General features: G+C 31.6%; 1 protein-coding gene across 1 annotated transcript; it reads left to right on the forward strand.

Annotated features, from left to right (window-relative positions):
• The first annotated feature begins 3,361 nt into the window (after positions 1–3,361).
• On the forward strand, positions 3,362–9,164 carry LOC142317549 (uncharacterized). The gene is made up of 3 exons (XM_075354109.1): positions 3,362–3,525; positions 6,427–6,580; positions 8,935–9,164. Exons 1-3 carry the CDS (start codon positions 3,371–3,373, stop codon positions 9,142–9,144), a joined length of 519 nt encoding a protein of 172 aa, XP_075210224.1. The 5' UTR covers positions 3,362–3,370; the 3' UTR covers positions 9,145–9,164.
• Positions 9,165–16,321: the final 7,157 nt, after the last annotated feature.

Raw genomic sequence — 16,321 nt, forward strand, 5'->3', positions numbered from 1 at the left:
AGAGCGAGTGCCTACGTTTCAATATTTATGGTGGTGTGCCACAGGGCTCTGTACTGGGACCCTTACTCTGGATACTGGCCTTGGATGGGATATTAAGACTAGACTATCAGGATGGGGTACAAGTAATTGCCTATGCCGATGACCTGGCGATACTTATCAAGGGTAAAACAACTGTCGATGTACAAGAGAGTGCTAACAACATGTTACGAACAATAGATAATTGGTTGAAAGAGAGGGGACTCCAGCTGGCAATAGAGAAATGTAAATAGGGAAGAGGATTTTAGACCGTCCGGCCATCCAAATTGGAAACCAACAAATAACAGAGGTCAAAAAGATAAAATACCTGGGTGTGACTTATGAGAGGAATTGCCGGTTCACCCAGCATATAATAGACATGTGTGCCAAAGGTGAACAGATGACTAAGAATTTGAATATAATAATGTCTTCGCAGAGAGCTCCAAGACCCTCTAAGCGAAGGGCGATAGCGTCCACAGTGACATCTATGATGTTATATGCGGTACCAGTGTGGTGGCACTCAGTCAGGGTTAAAAGAAATTTGAACAGACTGGTTAGTACTCATAGGAGGCTGTTGCTGGGGGTGGTTTCAGCTTACAGGACGGTCTCCTATGAGACATTGTGCGTGTTGTATGGGGTGCCACCAATAGACTTAATGGCCCTAAATAGAGTCGAGAGGGCGCAAGGCCTCGAAGCAAATGAAGCAAAAGATAGACTTAGACATAGATGGCAAAATAGATGGCAGGAGGATGGACCAGCCAGACGCACGAAGGAGCTGATTCCAGATCTGGCACTATGGTTAGACAAGAAACATTGTGATTTAAATTATCATATCACGCAGATTTTTACAGGTCATGGCAATTTCAATGAGTACCTCCATCGTGTTGGAAGAAGGCCAGGTCCAGAATGTATGCACTGTGAGAGAATTGACAATGCAGAACACACATTTTTCTGCTGCGAGAGGTGGGCAATTAAAAGGAGGAACTGTGGCATAATAGGTATGAGCCCAGCAGAGGTCCTAGAGCACATGTTGAGGGCGAAATAAACTGGAAGAAGGTTACGGAATTTATAGTAGCAGTATTAACAGAGAAGGATATAGATGAAAGATAGATAGATATAGATACAGATTACTAGTGTAGAATAGGGTAAGGTGGACAGCCTCAGTGGTGAGAGACGGCATGCTGAAGTGTGTCGTTCTCAATGACCCACTGAGGACTCCAAGGGTTTAGATAGGTTCTGATGAAGAAGAGTAAGAAAAGACCCGGTGCCACGTTACGGCTAATCGAGGTATGTCGTGGTTACTAAATGGGCAAACAGAAAATCACTCAAAAGAGCTGACACCGGCGAGCCGACCTGCCATGCCGGACGTTCAGCCGGTAGGCGGGGAGGCTCGTTAGAGTTTACCAGACACTCCCCTGGGTGGCGCGATACCAACCAGTCGGACCGGCCCAGGGGAGTAGACTGAATAAAAAAAAAAAAAAAAGGTAACAAAGTTAAATAGTCTGTATTGATGATTTGAAGATATCGAATCGTGATATAGTCAATATTGCTTAGAATTTTTTATATTTTAAATACTTAACTGTTCAATGAAAATTATGATATAAAATAACAGACATTCTTTCATTCCAGCCAGCCTTAATTCATGCTTGGTAGTAGTACTTTTATATAATTTTCCTTAACTCTTTCTTAACACTAGAAATTAATCATAATAGAAAGTGTAAGATTATTAAATAAATATATTAAATTTATAAAAATAACAGTGGGAACATATAACGTCCATTTCGTTCACGCCAAATTATTTACCTGTATTTCTAATTTTTTTATAATTTATTTCAGACCTTTTAAGGTTTTCAGGATGCATTCTATTACAAGTTTTTTAAAAAGATCTGTTGCACATATAACAGTAAATTTCATGCAACTTAGGAAATATATTTTAATATATCTCTACCCTTTAAATCGATTACAGTAACCACATAAAAAAAAAAAAAAATTAAATACTTACCGGCAGAATTTAGAAACTTCTCCATTTTTGAAGTCCGTTAAAAAAAATGGAACGAAATGTATGTACCAAACAAACATGCTAACCCAATCTACCAAACGTTAGTAGTAGTTTATTTATGTTTAAAATGCTCATTAAAATTTTAACATTAACAGCTGATTTTTGCAGTGAAAGTATTACATTTTTGTTTCAATTAAGCTAGTTACGTACATTTACTGGACTTCATAAACTTAAATTAGATACTTTATTTGATTCTCATAATAATTCTTGTATGACTTCCTAATTAAGCTTGTTTATATTACAACTTTGGAGAATGACTGAGGATAAAACTGAAATTACAACAAACAAAGTTTGGTAAATATTTTTTAATATATTATTTAAAATAGTTCGGTTTTAAAATATACGTGGTTGAAACAGAAATTATCTTACCTACGTTTTGGATAAAATTTCGATTGTACTTTTTACTGAAATTTAAGTTTAACCACTCATCGTTCAATATTATATAGCAGTACTGGATTTCTGTTATATCTTTCTCGTAGTTTTCGTTTCAACAATAGAACTGAACAGTACAACCAGTAACAACTGTTAAAGAAATTTGAAATTAGGTTACAAGCGGTGTTAATAAATTTATCTAAAAATTTTTTTACATGTTATAAAGGTTTCATAATTTTTATCGATTGTATTTACATTAAATAATTTTTAAAATTGAAAGGAAAAGTGAATCGTCTTTGTTACATTGTCATTAAAAATTCTTATGAGGATTGGAATTTATCAAACCATATTAGTTATTATTACCACAATTGCTATTGTTATATTCATAAGTTATATAATTGTTAGATGTTTAGCTTACGCCAGATCTAAAATACAATTGAAAATCTATAAGTAGTTTTATGCAAAATCTACATTACTAGTTTAATTATATTTATATTTACGAAATATGTTATTAATCTTGTATATGACTGCTATTTTTACAAACAAGAAAATAATTGAAAAAGAAATTGATTTATCTTTTTAAAATAGTTTGAATTGTTGATTTAAACGTTAAAAAGTAGAAATTTTTTTCTTAATTTAAATGCTGTTAGTTGTTCGCTTTCATTTTACAATTTAAAAAAAAACATTAATGAAAAAATTGTATTTTTGTTTATTAATATTTTGCGACTCTAAAATATAAAAATAAAATTTTTACGTTTTCTGCGTAAGGATGAGGCAAAATATAAGTTGGTTGAGGAAGGTATTACAAAAAAAATTCTGTGACATAAAATTGACTTGATTTTCACATTTTCAGTAATGAAGAGCGTTTTATTAATAATTATAGTATGTGGAAATGTGTCGTTTGATGTTCTAAAAGCAAGACATATGTCATTAGATGAATTATATATACAAGATGATGATGAACTTTCGGCTAATCTCTATGGTGAAACAGATGAAGATAATGAAGACTGGGTGAGAGAATCAATATTAGATGTTGCTTACTACATACGAAGTCATAAATTCAATAATTATGATAGGAGGTAAAATAATTACGAATTAGTAAAAAAAATAAAGTATTTTTACTAAGTATATTTTAAAAAAAAGGTTCTAGTGAAAGAATTTGTAATTCGTCATTCAATAAATTTATATTGAATCTTTAGTATAGTGACACACTTCTGTGTGATATTTGTTGCATTTCCATTCTACTTGTGCCAAATTGTATCAGATTCTGTAATATATCATATTAGATAACATTATTATATCATATAAGATATCATATTTTTTTTTTTTGACTCTGCTCCCCTGGGCCGGTCCGACTGGTTGGTATTACGCCACCCAGGGGAGTGCCTGTTATACTCTAATGGGCCTCCCCACCTACCGGCTGTATGTCCGGCAAGGCAGGTCGGCCCACCGGTCAGGTCTTTTGAGTCTCATTTGCCCTTCTGTATCGCTACGCCATACATTGGAAAGTCGTGACGCATCGATGGGTCTTTTAAACTTGTATAGACCTATTCTCCCTCGGAGTCCCCAGCGGATCCTTGGAACTGACACACCTAAGCATGCCAGCCCTCACCACTGGGGCTATCCACCCTACCCTAATCTATTCACTCAGAAGCCCAGTTTCCTCTCGTCTTCGTGTTTTACTGTTAAGATATTCCTGATAGTTCTTTCAATTCTTTTCCAATTGTCCTCACTATGTAGCATGTTACTCCTCAGGTCTCATCGTTGATAAATTTGTGTCCCGTCTATTTTGTATCCATCTGATGCATTCCTTGAAGGTATGGTCTGTATCGTCCTCAATGCCGCAGGACATACAGGCCGGCGTTTGTCTTCTCCCAACTCTGTGAAGGTAATAATTAAAATTACCGTGGCCCGTAAAGTACTACGACAAAAAGAAGTCCACCTCCCCGTGTTTCCTATTGATCCAACTCTCAAGGTCAGGGATATTACATGCCAGATAATAACTAAACACGCTCAAACAATATGAAACTCACAATTCTAAAATATATATATTTATTATAAGAGGGGGTACTTTTTCGTTCATGGTTTTCAATGGTTCATGATGAGTGGCAAAGTGATGAAATGCTACCATGATCAATAATTCGCCCAATTACCACTGTCAACGTGGAGCTCTTCATGCGAAAATAACCACGCGTCAGGAAGAGGTTATCTGCCATTTGAGAATAAGGCACACTAGGCTCACTCATGGATATCTGATGACATAACTCACCAGTTTGTGCTCTCTTTGACTGCCAATTAACATCGCACCACATCTTTGTGGATTGGATCTGTTACGTGGTATTGTCACAAATTTAACCTAGGTGCTAATAGTCGAACTATTCTAGGGGATAAAGAAATGTCCTATGTCTTACGATTTATTAGGGCCGTTCGTCTATAAATGAAGTATTTGGAGTGTGTTCAGCTATTCATGCAATTTGCCGCAAAGCAGATGGAAATTTTATTATTTTAATATATATATATATATATATATATATATATATATATATATATATATATATATATATATATATATATATATATATATATATATATATATATATATATATATAATGTGATATATTTTAGTTTGTTATAACAAATATATCGTGCTAGGTGGATAACGCGAAGGCTTTTTTCGCTTAGAATCCCTTTGCAAAATTAAATAAATTTGCTCTACTTTGTAGTAAATGTTCCAAGCTGGTTTCTTTTTTCATAAAAATATAAACTAAAAATCGTTCGTTCTATGCAACTCTGCTTGTAATCACTACTACAGCTACTAGCAGAAGCGATAAATATTTTGAACACAATTGAAAAGTTTAAAGTAACTTTTCTGTAATTTTAACTGCCTAAGTTCAATCAAACCAGAACGATAGAAATAAATAATGTTTACACAGGTAAAACATTTTACGTTTAAAGATAAAGTATTAGTTAGCATATAATATATTTTATATAGTTTATAGTTTTATAGTTTATTGTAGAAATAAACGCTTTCAGAAATAAAGCATTCGACAATGTTTGTTTGACCCTGAAAGTAAAACTAAATTATTATTGCAACAAACATTATTTAAGGAGAAGGCAAAATTATTATATTTTACATGTTAAGATAGCTGTGGGAGCTAAAAGAATTTAAAATTCAAAATTATTTCAAAACTAAATTTTAACTATTTAAAAAATATTCTTATATTTAATTGAATAAAGTAATTGGGTAATAACTTTTTCATTGATCGCGAGAAGCAACATTTTTTTAACAAAAGCTAACATTTTGTTAGCTAAGAATGCAAGTTTATAAAAATAGTGACACAATCAGGCTTATAACTCTTGAATACTGTGGTCATTTATTTACTTGTAGTGGAACAATCAGATATTAGTACGTAAATTTGTTTCTGGAAGGAACTTTAATTTAATAATTAATGTGGAGGGAACATTGTAGAAGAATACAGTAATTTATACTCCCAGAATGTGAATATTCCAGAATTTTGTCGACCTGTGAGACAAAAAGTTTAGTTTCTAATAAGAATGAATAATAAACGCTGGTTGTGAGGAAGTAAGCTTTTTACCAGTGAATTAGTATTTGAATTTATTTGGCAATTTATGATTACAAAAAATCTATAGCATTTAGTGAGTACACAATCTAAACTAATGTTTTAAATCTATTTACAAATTTTTCCCCTTTTTAATCTCCGGAAAAAACGGGCGTTGCGAAGTTCCGAGATATTTAACTAAATATCCATGACCAGATATCATCAGATCTGTAATACTAGTTAATATATGTAAATCTTTTTATTTTCATTAGAAATATTTCTAATACTAGGTTTGTTGTCTGTAAACAAATTGGTTTAGAATATCTTTGAAATTTGTAACATAATAGAAGAATTTGAGATTTAACACATAATTAAAACTATCTATTAAACTGTTACATTAACTTTATTTCTAAATTTAAGATTTATGAACGAGTCAAACAAGATCCTAAACTTATTCGAAAGTTTTCCAAAGGCTTTGAAAGCTTTACACTGGGAAGTGAATAAGTATTGCGTTAAAGGATTTCTAAAATGTCTAAAGTACATCGGCAAGAAAATAAAGGAATCTGATTTACAGGTAAGTAAAACATTCATTTACTTGATTGTCTGGAATATTTTATAACACTTTGAACGTAGGAAAATGAGTAATCATGTTTTTCTCATTTTGTACTTGTTTCTTCTTATTATAGCGTTAGAATGACTTTGGTCAATAAGATATATGTATAATTCTACATTGTATCATAATGCATGATGTATTATTGTATTAGTTCACCTCAAAAGCTTACAAAGAAGCTTGTACGTGGGTATATGAAATTGGATATTTGTACCTCAAAATTCTAAAAATGTTATGTTATTTCTCTTACTGTGATAATTTTCTTAACATCGCGATTCCTTGTTTTATTTTTACTCTTCTTTACATTTAAATCAGGTTTGAATTTAGCTCTTTTTTTTCTTTATTGAATTCTGTAGTGGCAAATATAAAAGGAATGCATCAAACTCTTAACTCGTTACATTTCAGACTGCTTTTCGTATAGCATATGTAGCTTTTTATTCGTATTCTAGTTGACCTGTAATAGATTAGAACCTGACTTTTTAAAAAGTCAAATAACTCGTATATATCTAGAATACACATGATTTAGAAGCGAGTCTAGTTCTAGACAGTTCAGCTTAACCAATTTTTCCATATTTTAGTCCAGATGACCAAACTGTCCAACAGTCCAGATGGCTCTTTTTGCAATACAAAAAACTGTATTTCAGAATCGACATTCTCAAAAATCATTTAGGCAATTAATAAATTTCCGAAGACTTGGGAAGAAGTTTAGCCAAAAATTTTTGGATTTTATTAATTAAAATATTACATTATTTGAATGGTTAGGTGTTCATAATTTATGGACCAAACATTGTATTGTCATTTTACAGCAATTTACCTAGCTATCCTAATTCCAGCTAAACTTCTAATATATCCAGCTAAATCATTTACTTAGAAATTATTTTACTTAAGAGTAAAATAATATATATTTAAAAGTCAATTACATACTTTTTACCGTGTTTTCAGTTATACAGTTTTATGATTTTACATTTTTTTGTAAAGTTATTTTTATTGCTTTCCAATTGATTGGATTATAAATTAGCATTCATAAAAATTTTCTAATTTTACAGAGAAGGCAAATCCATTATTATTGAGATCATTATTCTTCCTCGTTATTGGTTTTACATATCATAAACCTATGCACTCTTAATTTAATTTTAACACTTTTTAATTTTATGTTACAGAAATAATCCTGTATTTTTCATTTATTAAAATTATACAGATAAGTAGTTCATGATAAGAAAATTGTCAGACGCAGAAGTAAAAAATATTTTTTGTACATTTTTTTAAAATTAATTCTAAAATATTAAAAAATTGATAAAAGGAAAAAGTTAAAAGAATCGAGCCATAACTCCTCACCTTAACTTAGAGTTTTTAAAAAAGATGAATGAACTCTTGCTAGCTACAGAATATTATGATCCATGTCTACTCGTATACTTTTTTCTTTACGTTTTAACCAGATTTCTCTATTTTGCGTTATTTACTTCGATTGGCATGCAAATATCTTCCCAGTGTTGAATTTAATTTAATTTTGTCAACCAGAATTTTTTAGGAATAAAACATAGCTTAATGAACTTATACAGTTTTATAAATTAATAAAATTAACTTATTTTTACTATGTTATGTTACTTTTCCTTTTAAGGACTTAATCAAATGTTTTTATATAGCTTTAGGAAGGATTGCAGTAATACTCTATATAATTCCTTAAGCGATCGCTATAAAACATTTATAAAAATTGTATTTAAATTTAAGTTTTAGTTAATGTATTTTATATTGCTGCACTTGTGCAATTAACAATATTCCTTTTCTTTTCAATCTTTTCCAATTTTTCTTTTTACATATCGCACTATAATTATTTCATACTTTATTGTAAAACTATGAATTTTTAATTTAATTATTTATCTTTTTTGTAACTCTTTAACCTTTTCATATTACATAATTTGATTTGTTAGGACGCAGCATTGTGGGATAATATATTTGCTTCCAAATGCTAAACTGTAAATAAAGTAATATAAGTTTAAAAAATGAAAAAAAATATGAAACAAATACAAAAAACTGTAGTACAGAAGACTATATATATATATATATATATATAAACTTGTATTTTATATCTACTGAAAAAAAAATAGTTATTAAAAAAAAAAATTATTTTATATATCTATATTTAAAAGTTAATTACATACTTTTTTATTATGTTTCCAGTTACATATATTTTTCTATCTTAATATGTTTAATATTAGAAATGTCTAATTTATTTTTTATGAACAGTTAGAGCTTTCCAATTGATTGGATTATAAATTAGCATTCATAAAAAAATTTATTTTCGTTTTCTAATTTTACAGAGAAGGCAAGACACGAAAAATATTATGAATGAAAACAAATGGAGATTTCCTGAAAATTTCAATGCAATAAATGTGGCTGATGTTGAGTGTGAAAGACTTTTACAGGCTGACTACAAAAATCCAGTACCATTTCAATCTCCACTTGAACGCTTTGACTGGACAATAACAGCATCTTACTATATGTGTTGGTTTACAATGCAGGTTAGTTAGCAGGAGTTGCAACAGATAATTTGAGTAACAAAATATTATTACAAATAGTAATGTAATCTTTAAATTTTAAATACAAATTGAATGTATCTTCGTAAATTATTTTTAGTATTGCATATTTAGTATTATTTAGTAATATATTACAACTTTGTATATAGATATTTCATACAGACAAGTAATACTAGGAAAGTAAATTGAACTTAACTTCTTGTTTTGCAAGAAAATACATGTTTTTTATTGGAACGACTATTGATCAACGGATATATATTAATTGCAACTACACAACTGTTCCTATCTTTTAATAGAATATTTTTCAAAATACCGAATTTTCTTCTGACAGTTTGATGCATTATAATTTTAAAAAATTCACATTTGCTATAAATTGATATTACAGAAATGCAACATGAAGAATATATATACAGAATGTATCACGAAAATTAATGTACTCCAAAGACTTTCATAACCTATTCTAATCGTAAAAATAATGGAAAAAGTTTTCATATATATCCAAAAATGTTTCTTTTGAATTGACTAGTGAGAAATTAAGGTACATAATTATTTCTTACAGTTTTGACCTAGAAAATCGAATAAAATAGGTCCCATAACCGTATCGTATTTGCAGTAGTTTGTGATAAATCTGATGAAAACCAGTAAGTTGGATAAACTGTTACGGCACCTTGAATAAAAATAAAATTTACTTAATTTTATGACAATGTATAGAATAAAGTATTTGAAAAAATATTATTTAAAAATTGGCAATAAAAGAACAGCTGCTGCTCTACAGTGTGGAGTACTGTATTAGTATTTAAATCATTCAGTGAGTTATATTAACTATACCGGGTACTGTGAACTAGGCTGTCGTAAGGGAAGTTATTCTATGAATTTTTGTTTGACCGTGGTCGGTTTGCCGCTGAGTCATTCCGTACGTATTTGCAACAGAGGAATACGCACTGATACTGTATTCATTTTGGTTGTGTAATGGTAATTCTGCAGCTAGCTGCTGTAGTAGAATATGAATTAAGTTTTCTGAATCGCAGGATTCCAGATTACAAAACAATAACGCTACTTTTCTGAATCCTAGGGAAATATGTTCGCTACCTAGTCGTGCCAGCTACGAACGATCTGTCCAACACGCCGCTGTTATTAATGAAATTATCGTTGCTGTTCAACTCTGTCTAGGCGTCAGTATACGACTTCTTTCTAAGCGGTTCAGAGTTTGGCATTGGATGGTTTGGAAGATAATTAAATAAGTTTTATTCTTATAAAACTTAACATTAACATAAAGACCCAAAAGACTGTCCATGGTCGATTAGAGTTCTGCTGCTGGTGGAATACGCATCAACAATTCTAAAAGTAAGTTTGGTTTATCGAGGAGACAAATTTTCACTCGAGATTGCGTCAACAACTTAACGCAATGACCCTACTCTCCCCGACCGGATATCCATTTAAGTATACTCAGTCGGGGAGAGTGTCCTTCTACTCAAAGGGGGCGTCCCCCACCCACCAGCTTTACATCCGGCACGGCAGATTGGCCCCCCCGGTCTTGGATCTTTTGTTTTATTTTTGTCTGCCTCTAATTCCCCGCGTTAGGGCCAAGGTCCGGGGATGCCGTCCCCCAGCCCCTCTGCAGGGAACCGGGTCTCGGTCTTTACGCCTATGCCTCTAACCGACCGTACCCACCCCACAAAGCGCCTAGACGCCCGCAGGGAGAAACACCGCCGGCCGGGATTCGGTCTTTTCTTTTATTCCCATCTCCCCTGGAGTTCTCCCCCTTCGCAGGAACCCGCATACCAGGGCATACGGGCCCTCCACGGAGAGACTTGTCCACCCTTCCCTACTTAACTTAATCACAGTCTACCGCCCTCTTCTTCCTTAGTTCTCCAGCAAACCTTCTGAACCAGTCCCAGTTCTCTTGATTTTGTACCATCCAATTAATTAGATTATCCGGTGTTAATCGATTTGTTATAATTACCCTCCTGTTTTCAGCCCATCTAGAACATACAAATATAGCGTGCTCCGCATTAGCTGTTTCCTCACAATAAACACATTGTGGTGTGTCCCTTTTTCCAATTCTGGCTAGGTACTGCCTGAAAGATCCATGCCCCGATAATAACTGTGTCATATAGAAGTCAACGTTTCCGCGTCTACTTCCATACCACCTACCTATACCAGGGATTAGTCTTCTAGTTCAGTCCCCGACTCTTGAGCGTGACCATTCCAACTGCCATTCTTGCTCCAATTGAGCCGCTATCTCGTCTTGTGGTAGTCCCTCATATCTAAGCATCCTGCTTTTAATCTGCAGGTCTATTGGTAGAACCTCTGTTATTACGCAAAGCGAGTCATAGGACACCGTTCTGTAACTAGCGGCCACCCTCAACAGTGCAAGTCTATGCGCGCTTCTCAGTTTTCCTTTATTCCGTTTAATACTAATTGTATGTCCCCAAACCGGGGCCGAGTATAATATCATTGATGTTGTTGCAGCAGTTATTAATTTCCTAGTTTCTATTTTTGGTGTTCCATGGTTCTGGAAGAGTCCTCTCAGAGCTTTGACCATTGGAGTGACCCTACTACATATCATATCAGTGTGTCTGCTAAATCTAAATTTTTATCGAGTATGACTCCCAGATATTTTGCCTCATTGACTTGCATAATTGGCTCTCCTCTGATATTCAAATTTATACCTCTAATAGGTCTTCTGCCGGAAAGGACAATACAACTGGACTTCCAAGGTAATTTTAAGCACTTTTGAAAACGTGCTCTCTAAAATTGCGGCCAGTTTCTAAAACGTTTTCTAACAACTTCTTAATAAATTGAAATTAAACTGAAAATTTAGCGATATAACATGCTTTAATAGAAAGCCTTCAAATTTGGTCTGCCAACTACAGTATGGTATTATGAAAAAGTTTTTGAACGGTATGTCTCTATGCATGTTACTAAATACCTTGATAACAAATTAATCAGTGAAACTCAATATGGTTGCAGAAAGGGGATTGGGACTAACGATGCTATAAATGATTTATCTGATTTTGTCAATATTAACTTAAATAAATGTAACCATGTAATCTTACTTTTTTTAGATTTTCGTAAAGCTTTTGATACGTTAGACCATCATAAACTTTTAGATGCCCTAAATAAGCTAGGGTTTAATGGCCCTTTTAATAATATGCTACAAAACTATTTAAGTAACAGAAAACTTATTGTTAAAATTAAGGATAAATATAGTGATAGATACGAAACGGATAGTGGCGTGCCTCAAGGGTCTATCTTGGGCCCAACACTTTTTAATCTGTACGTTAATGATATGTCTAGCGCGATCTCTAATTCATGTCTGTTGCAATACGCTGATGATAGTGTTTTAACATTTGGACATAAGCGATTGGAAGAAGCAGAGTTTTTAATGCAAGAAGATTTTAATAATCTATTAAAGTGGCTTCATGACAAAGGCCTAATTATTAACGCTAAAAAAACTACTGTTTTACATGTAAGATCTCCTTATCTTCAATCCCAAAGACCGATAAAAATTATTTGTCATACATGTGACTGTATAAAAAATTACCACATAAATTGTAATTGTGAACATCTCCAGAATGCTGACAAATACAAATATTTGGGTGTACATTTTGACTCTTTTTTTAGATGGGATCACCATATAAAACATATATGTAAAAATTTAAGAGTGGTTGCTATGAAATTCCACCACATCTCACCCCTATTACCAAATCACTGTAAACTCTTACTCTATTCATCCTTGTTTGAATCTGTTATTCGATATGGCTTGACAGCATGGGGATCAGCCACAGATTATCTCATAAATAAAATAAATTTAATACAAAATAGGGTCCTCAAAGATATTGCTCTTTATGATTCTGATAACAATTATGACACTAATTTAAATAATCTTACAAGGTTTCTGTCAGCTAGAGGTTCTATTTAAATTCTTAATTATTTTTAAGAACTTTTACAACAGTGAATACAGAGTAAATGTAGAAAGTGGATACAATTTGAGAGCAATGAGCTTTATCACAGATAGACATAATAATACTTACGGTAAACGATTAAAGAAGTACGTTGTTCCTGCATTACTTAATTCTTTACCGAATCACCTCAATAATGTAAAAATGAAAAAAAATGATTTAAAAAACTTCTCATTGAGTGGGCATTAACTATAACGTAATAGATACTAACAGGATTCATGTTGGATTTATACTGGCAGTCCAGACAATTATAATATGATTATAGTTATAATTTTAATGTTGATAATTATTGTAAATCAATAAATAATGTATCGTTGAATGGTTAAAGCTTAGTTATTTATTTTCTTTATGTAATTGTTGCAACAAGATATTAATTGTGTAATTCGTTGTTGTAATTAAGTATAGTTTTGTTTCATGAATATAGTTTTAGTTACTAAATCTAATACTTTACAAATATTAAAGAAATAATTTGTTCATTAGTTTTTAAATATATAGTTTAATTTTGTTAAATTAATTTTTATAATTGTACTACTATTATAACTATTATAAAACTAATAATATCTTTAGTTGTTACATAAAATTGGTTATTGCATTAACCACTTAATAATGTAATAATAATTTTTTAGTATATCTGTCGACAGACTTAGGTCTGACGGATGATCATGTAAGTTTTAAATTGTTAATAAATAAATAAATATCAAGTATGATTTGTATAAATCACATATTGTGTTTAAAGAAATTCAGTCAGTAAATAATATTTAATTACTTCAAATACAAAGATTAATCTATGAAGTAACTTAATAATATTCAAAAGTTGCTTCCTAAAATAATTAGGTGGAGTCTCATAATATTTGACATCCCACTCTACACTTTTATTATATACGATGTGACCATTGCTACAGTATTCTTAACGAAGGGTTTATCACTAAGAAGCCAAATTATTAATTCAAGTTAAACGTACAATTTTTTTCTTTCAAAACCAGGAACATCCAAGTTTATCATTGTTTGAAGAAAAGTGTGACAATATGGCCAACTGTTTAGATTCAAGAATACAAACAGATTATATAGCAGATCCAAGATCTAATAATGATTACCCATATCAGTGCTCTCTTTACAGTTTTTGTCCGGATATCTGCTGTCCATTAGTAAGTATTTACAAATAGTATAAAAATTGTCTTAATTCTATATTAAATTTCCGTCTCTATCTATGTGCCGTAAAAGGAGTACTTTACCTAAAATATGAATATACAATTCATTCGTTGTCTGTCAGGTAGATTTCATAAGAAAGTTATATATTATAATAGGTACAATGATTCATCTTCCGGAAAATTTCGAAATATCTTCGCACATCCCCCAGATCTCAAAACCACAGTCAGTTGAAAATTATATATATACACTTTTTTGTGTGAAAGTGTCCACTTTCTTGTAGACACGAATAACTGCCGTAATTTTGCGCCAATCACTTTCAAATTGATACACTGAGTTCGATGTGGGCAAAATCGGCCATGGGGATGGAAATAGGGTACTTTGTCGAAAAAGCAATATCGCTATAACTTTCTAATCAAATTCGTTAAAACCTACCCAACCATTGGCCTAAGGGGTGGAAAATTGTGTTTCGAAGACAAAAAATTTGATAGCTTCCGTAACAGTCAAAATATCGATACCCTTACTGAAAAGGTTTACCAACCTTTTGCTGGAATTTTAAGATGGGGCTTGTATGCTAAACATGTGAAACCTTTTATCGCATGCAACCGTCCTCGTACCGAGTAAATATGAAATTATTAACTTTAAAGTGGTAATCTTTTTTATCCCCTATACAACACTGGTGAAATCTACTTCCTTCCGCCTTCCGGTGTGCCGAAATGAATTTTTTAAAATTAACAATGTAAAATATGAAAATGTTTGGTTATGTTGATCGAATTATGAGAGGTTTTCAGAATTAAATCACTTTATAAATTGTTCCTATTACAAAAAATGAAAGTAAAGAATTTTTCTGTGATTAATGTAAAATTCCACAAATTAAATATATATATATATATATATGTTTTTTTTTTATTTCTTTCTTTTCTTTTACTATAACTGTTCGTTGCAATCTTTTTTTGGTGGGTAACGTATTTAAAGTTTCTGAAGTAATTTTTTTTTTTTTGGCACTAATCATACCTGTTGAGGTATGATGTTCGTAAAATAGCCTCGTGGTGTTGTCATCAGCAGGTATGACTGAATACGTTGGAAGTGTGTGGGATTGGGATAAATGGATGTTTCCAAGGAGTCTCACTTCGTCTTCAACAGCTGTGTACTTTTCACCCTCAATATATTTGTATTTAGGTCTTTGCAATGTCGAAGCGCTCAGAGTAACAAAAACTGAAAAAATACAAAGAATTTTTATATATTGATTTGTATGTATATAAAAATCTACCGCATATAAATAATGATGAAAGGTTGATATTTTTACTTCCTAGTTTTGATGTAATTAGCATTTTTGATTCTTAATATTGTACAAGAGTTTGAAGCGGATTTGATATTTCGATTACAGAACGTACTAAAATTTAAAAAAAAATCAATTTGTGATGAAATTGCAGGAATTTGTCTATCAAACAATCGTCCAGATGCGATTAAAGTAAACAAAGAAATATAAAAAAATTAAGATACTTCAAAGCTAATATTAATAGTTAAACCCTTTATTAACTGTGTTTTCATGTAACTAAGCAGAAAGTGAAAAATTGTACAAACACAAAATTTACAAAAGAACCTGCCATGACTGAAATTTTTTTGAATATTTTGGAGTTTCATTTAACATATCGCTTTTTTCTAATTACAATGTTAGTTAATAGTGTATATTTTAGTGATTGGGTGTATTACTATATTAAATTGTGAAAATGTAAACAAAAATTTGGCTGTCACCCTAGTTTTTTTTCTTTTTTTGATATTTTATATTAGATTTGATATTTTATATTTTTTGATTATTTTATATTATTATCCACCTAAGAGGCTCAAGTAAAGTTGTCGGTTACAAAAACCTATCCTTGATTTTTGGGCTGCCTCTATGTAATGCCTCTAAGTAGAAGATTTATTGATTTCATTTTTTTAAATTTTAAGATAGAATAATTGTACGATTCTGTCACAGTGTAGAGGATACAAAACTTTTCGTTTAATACAAACAATGCGGAACTTAGGCTGCCTGTATTAAAATTATTATATAATGTTTA

Source organism: Lycorma delicatula, chromosome 1, assembly GCF_047948215.1.
Source record: "Lycorma delicatula isolate Av1 chromosome 1, ASM4794821v1, whole genome shotgun sequence".
Lineage (NCBI taxonomy): Eukaryota > Metazoa > Arthropoda > Insecta > Hemiptera > Fulgoridae > Lycorma > Lycorma delicatula.

Bases quoted from the DNA above. Each gene is read 5' to 3' on its own strand.
- LOC142317549 (XM_075354109.1), top strand. From the start codon at position 3,371: ATGTCATTAGATGAATTATATATACAAGATGATGATGAACTTTCGGCT. The intron at 3,526-6,426 runs GTAAAATAATTA...TCTAAATTTAAG, and splicing joins TTCAATAATTATGATAGGAG to ATTTATGAACGAGTCAAACA. The intron at 6,581-8,934 runs GTAAGTAAAACA...CTAATTTTACAG, and splicing joins TAAAGGAATCTGATTTACAG to AGAAGGCAAGACACGAAAAA.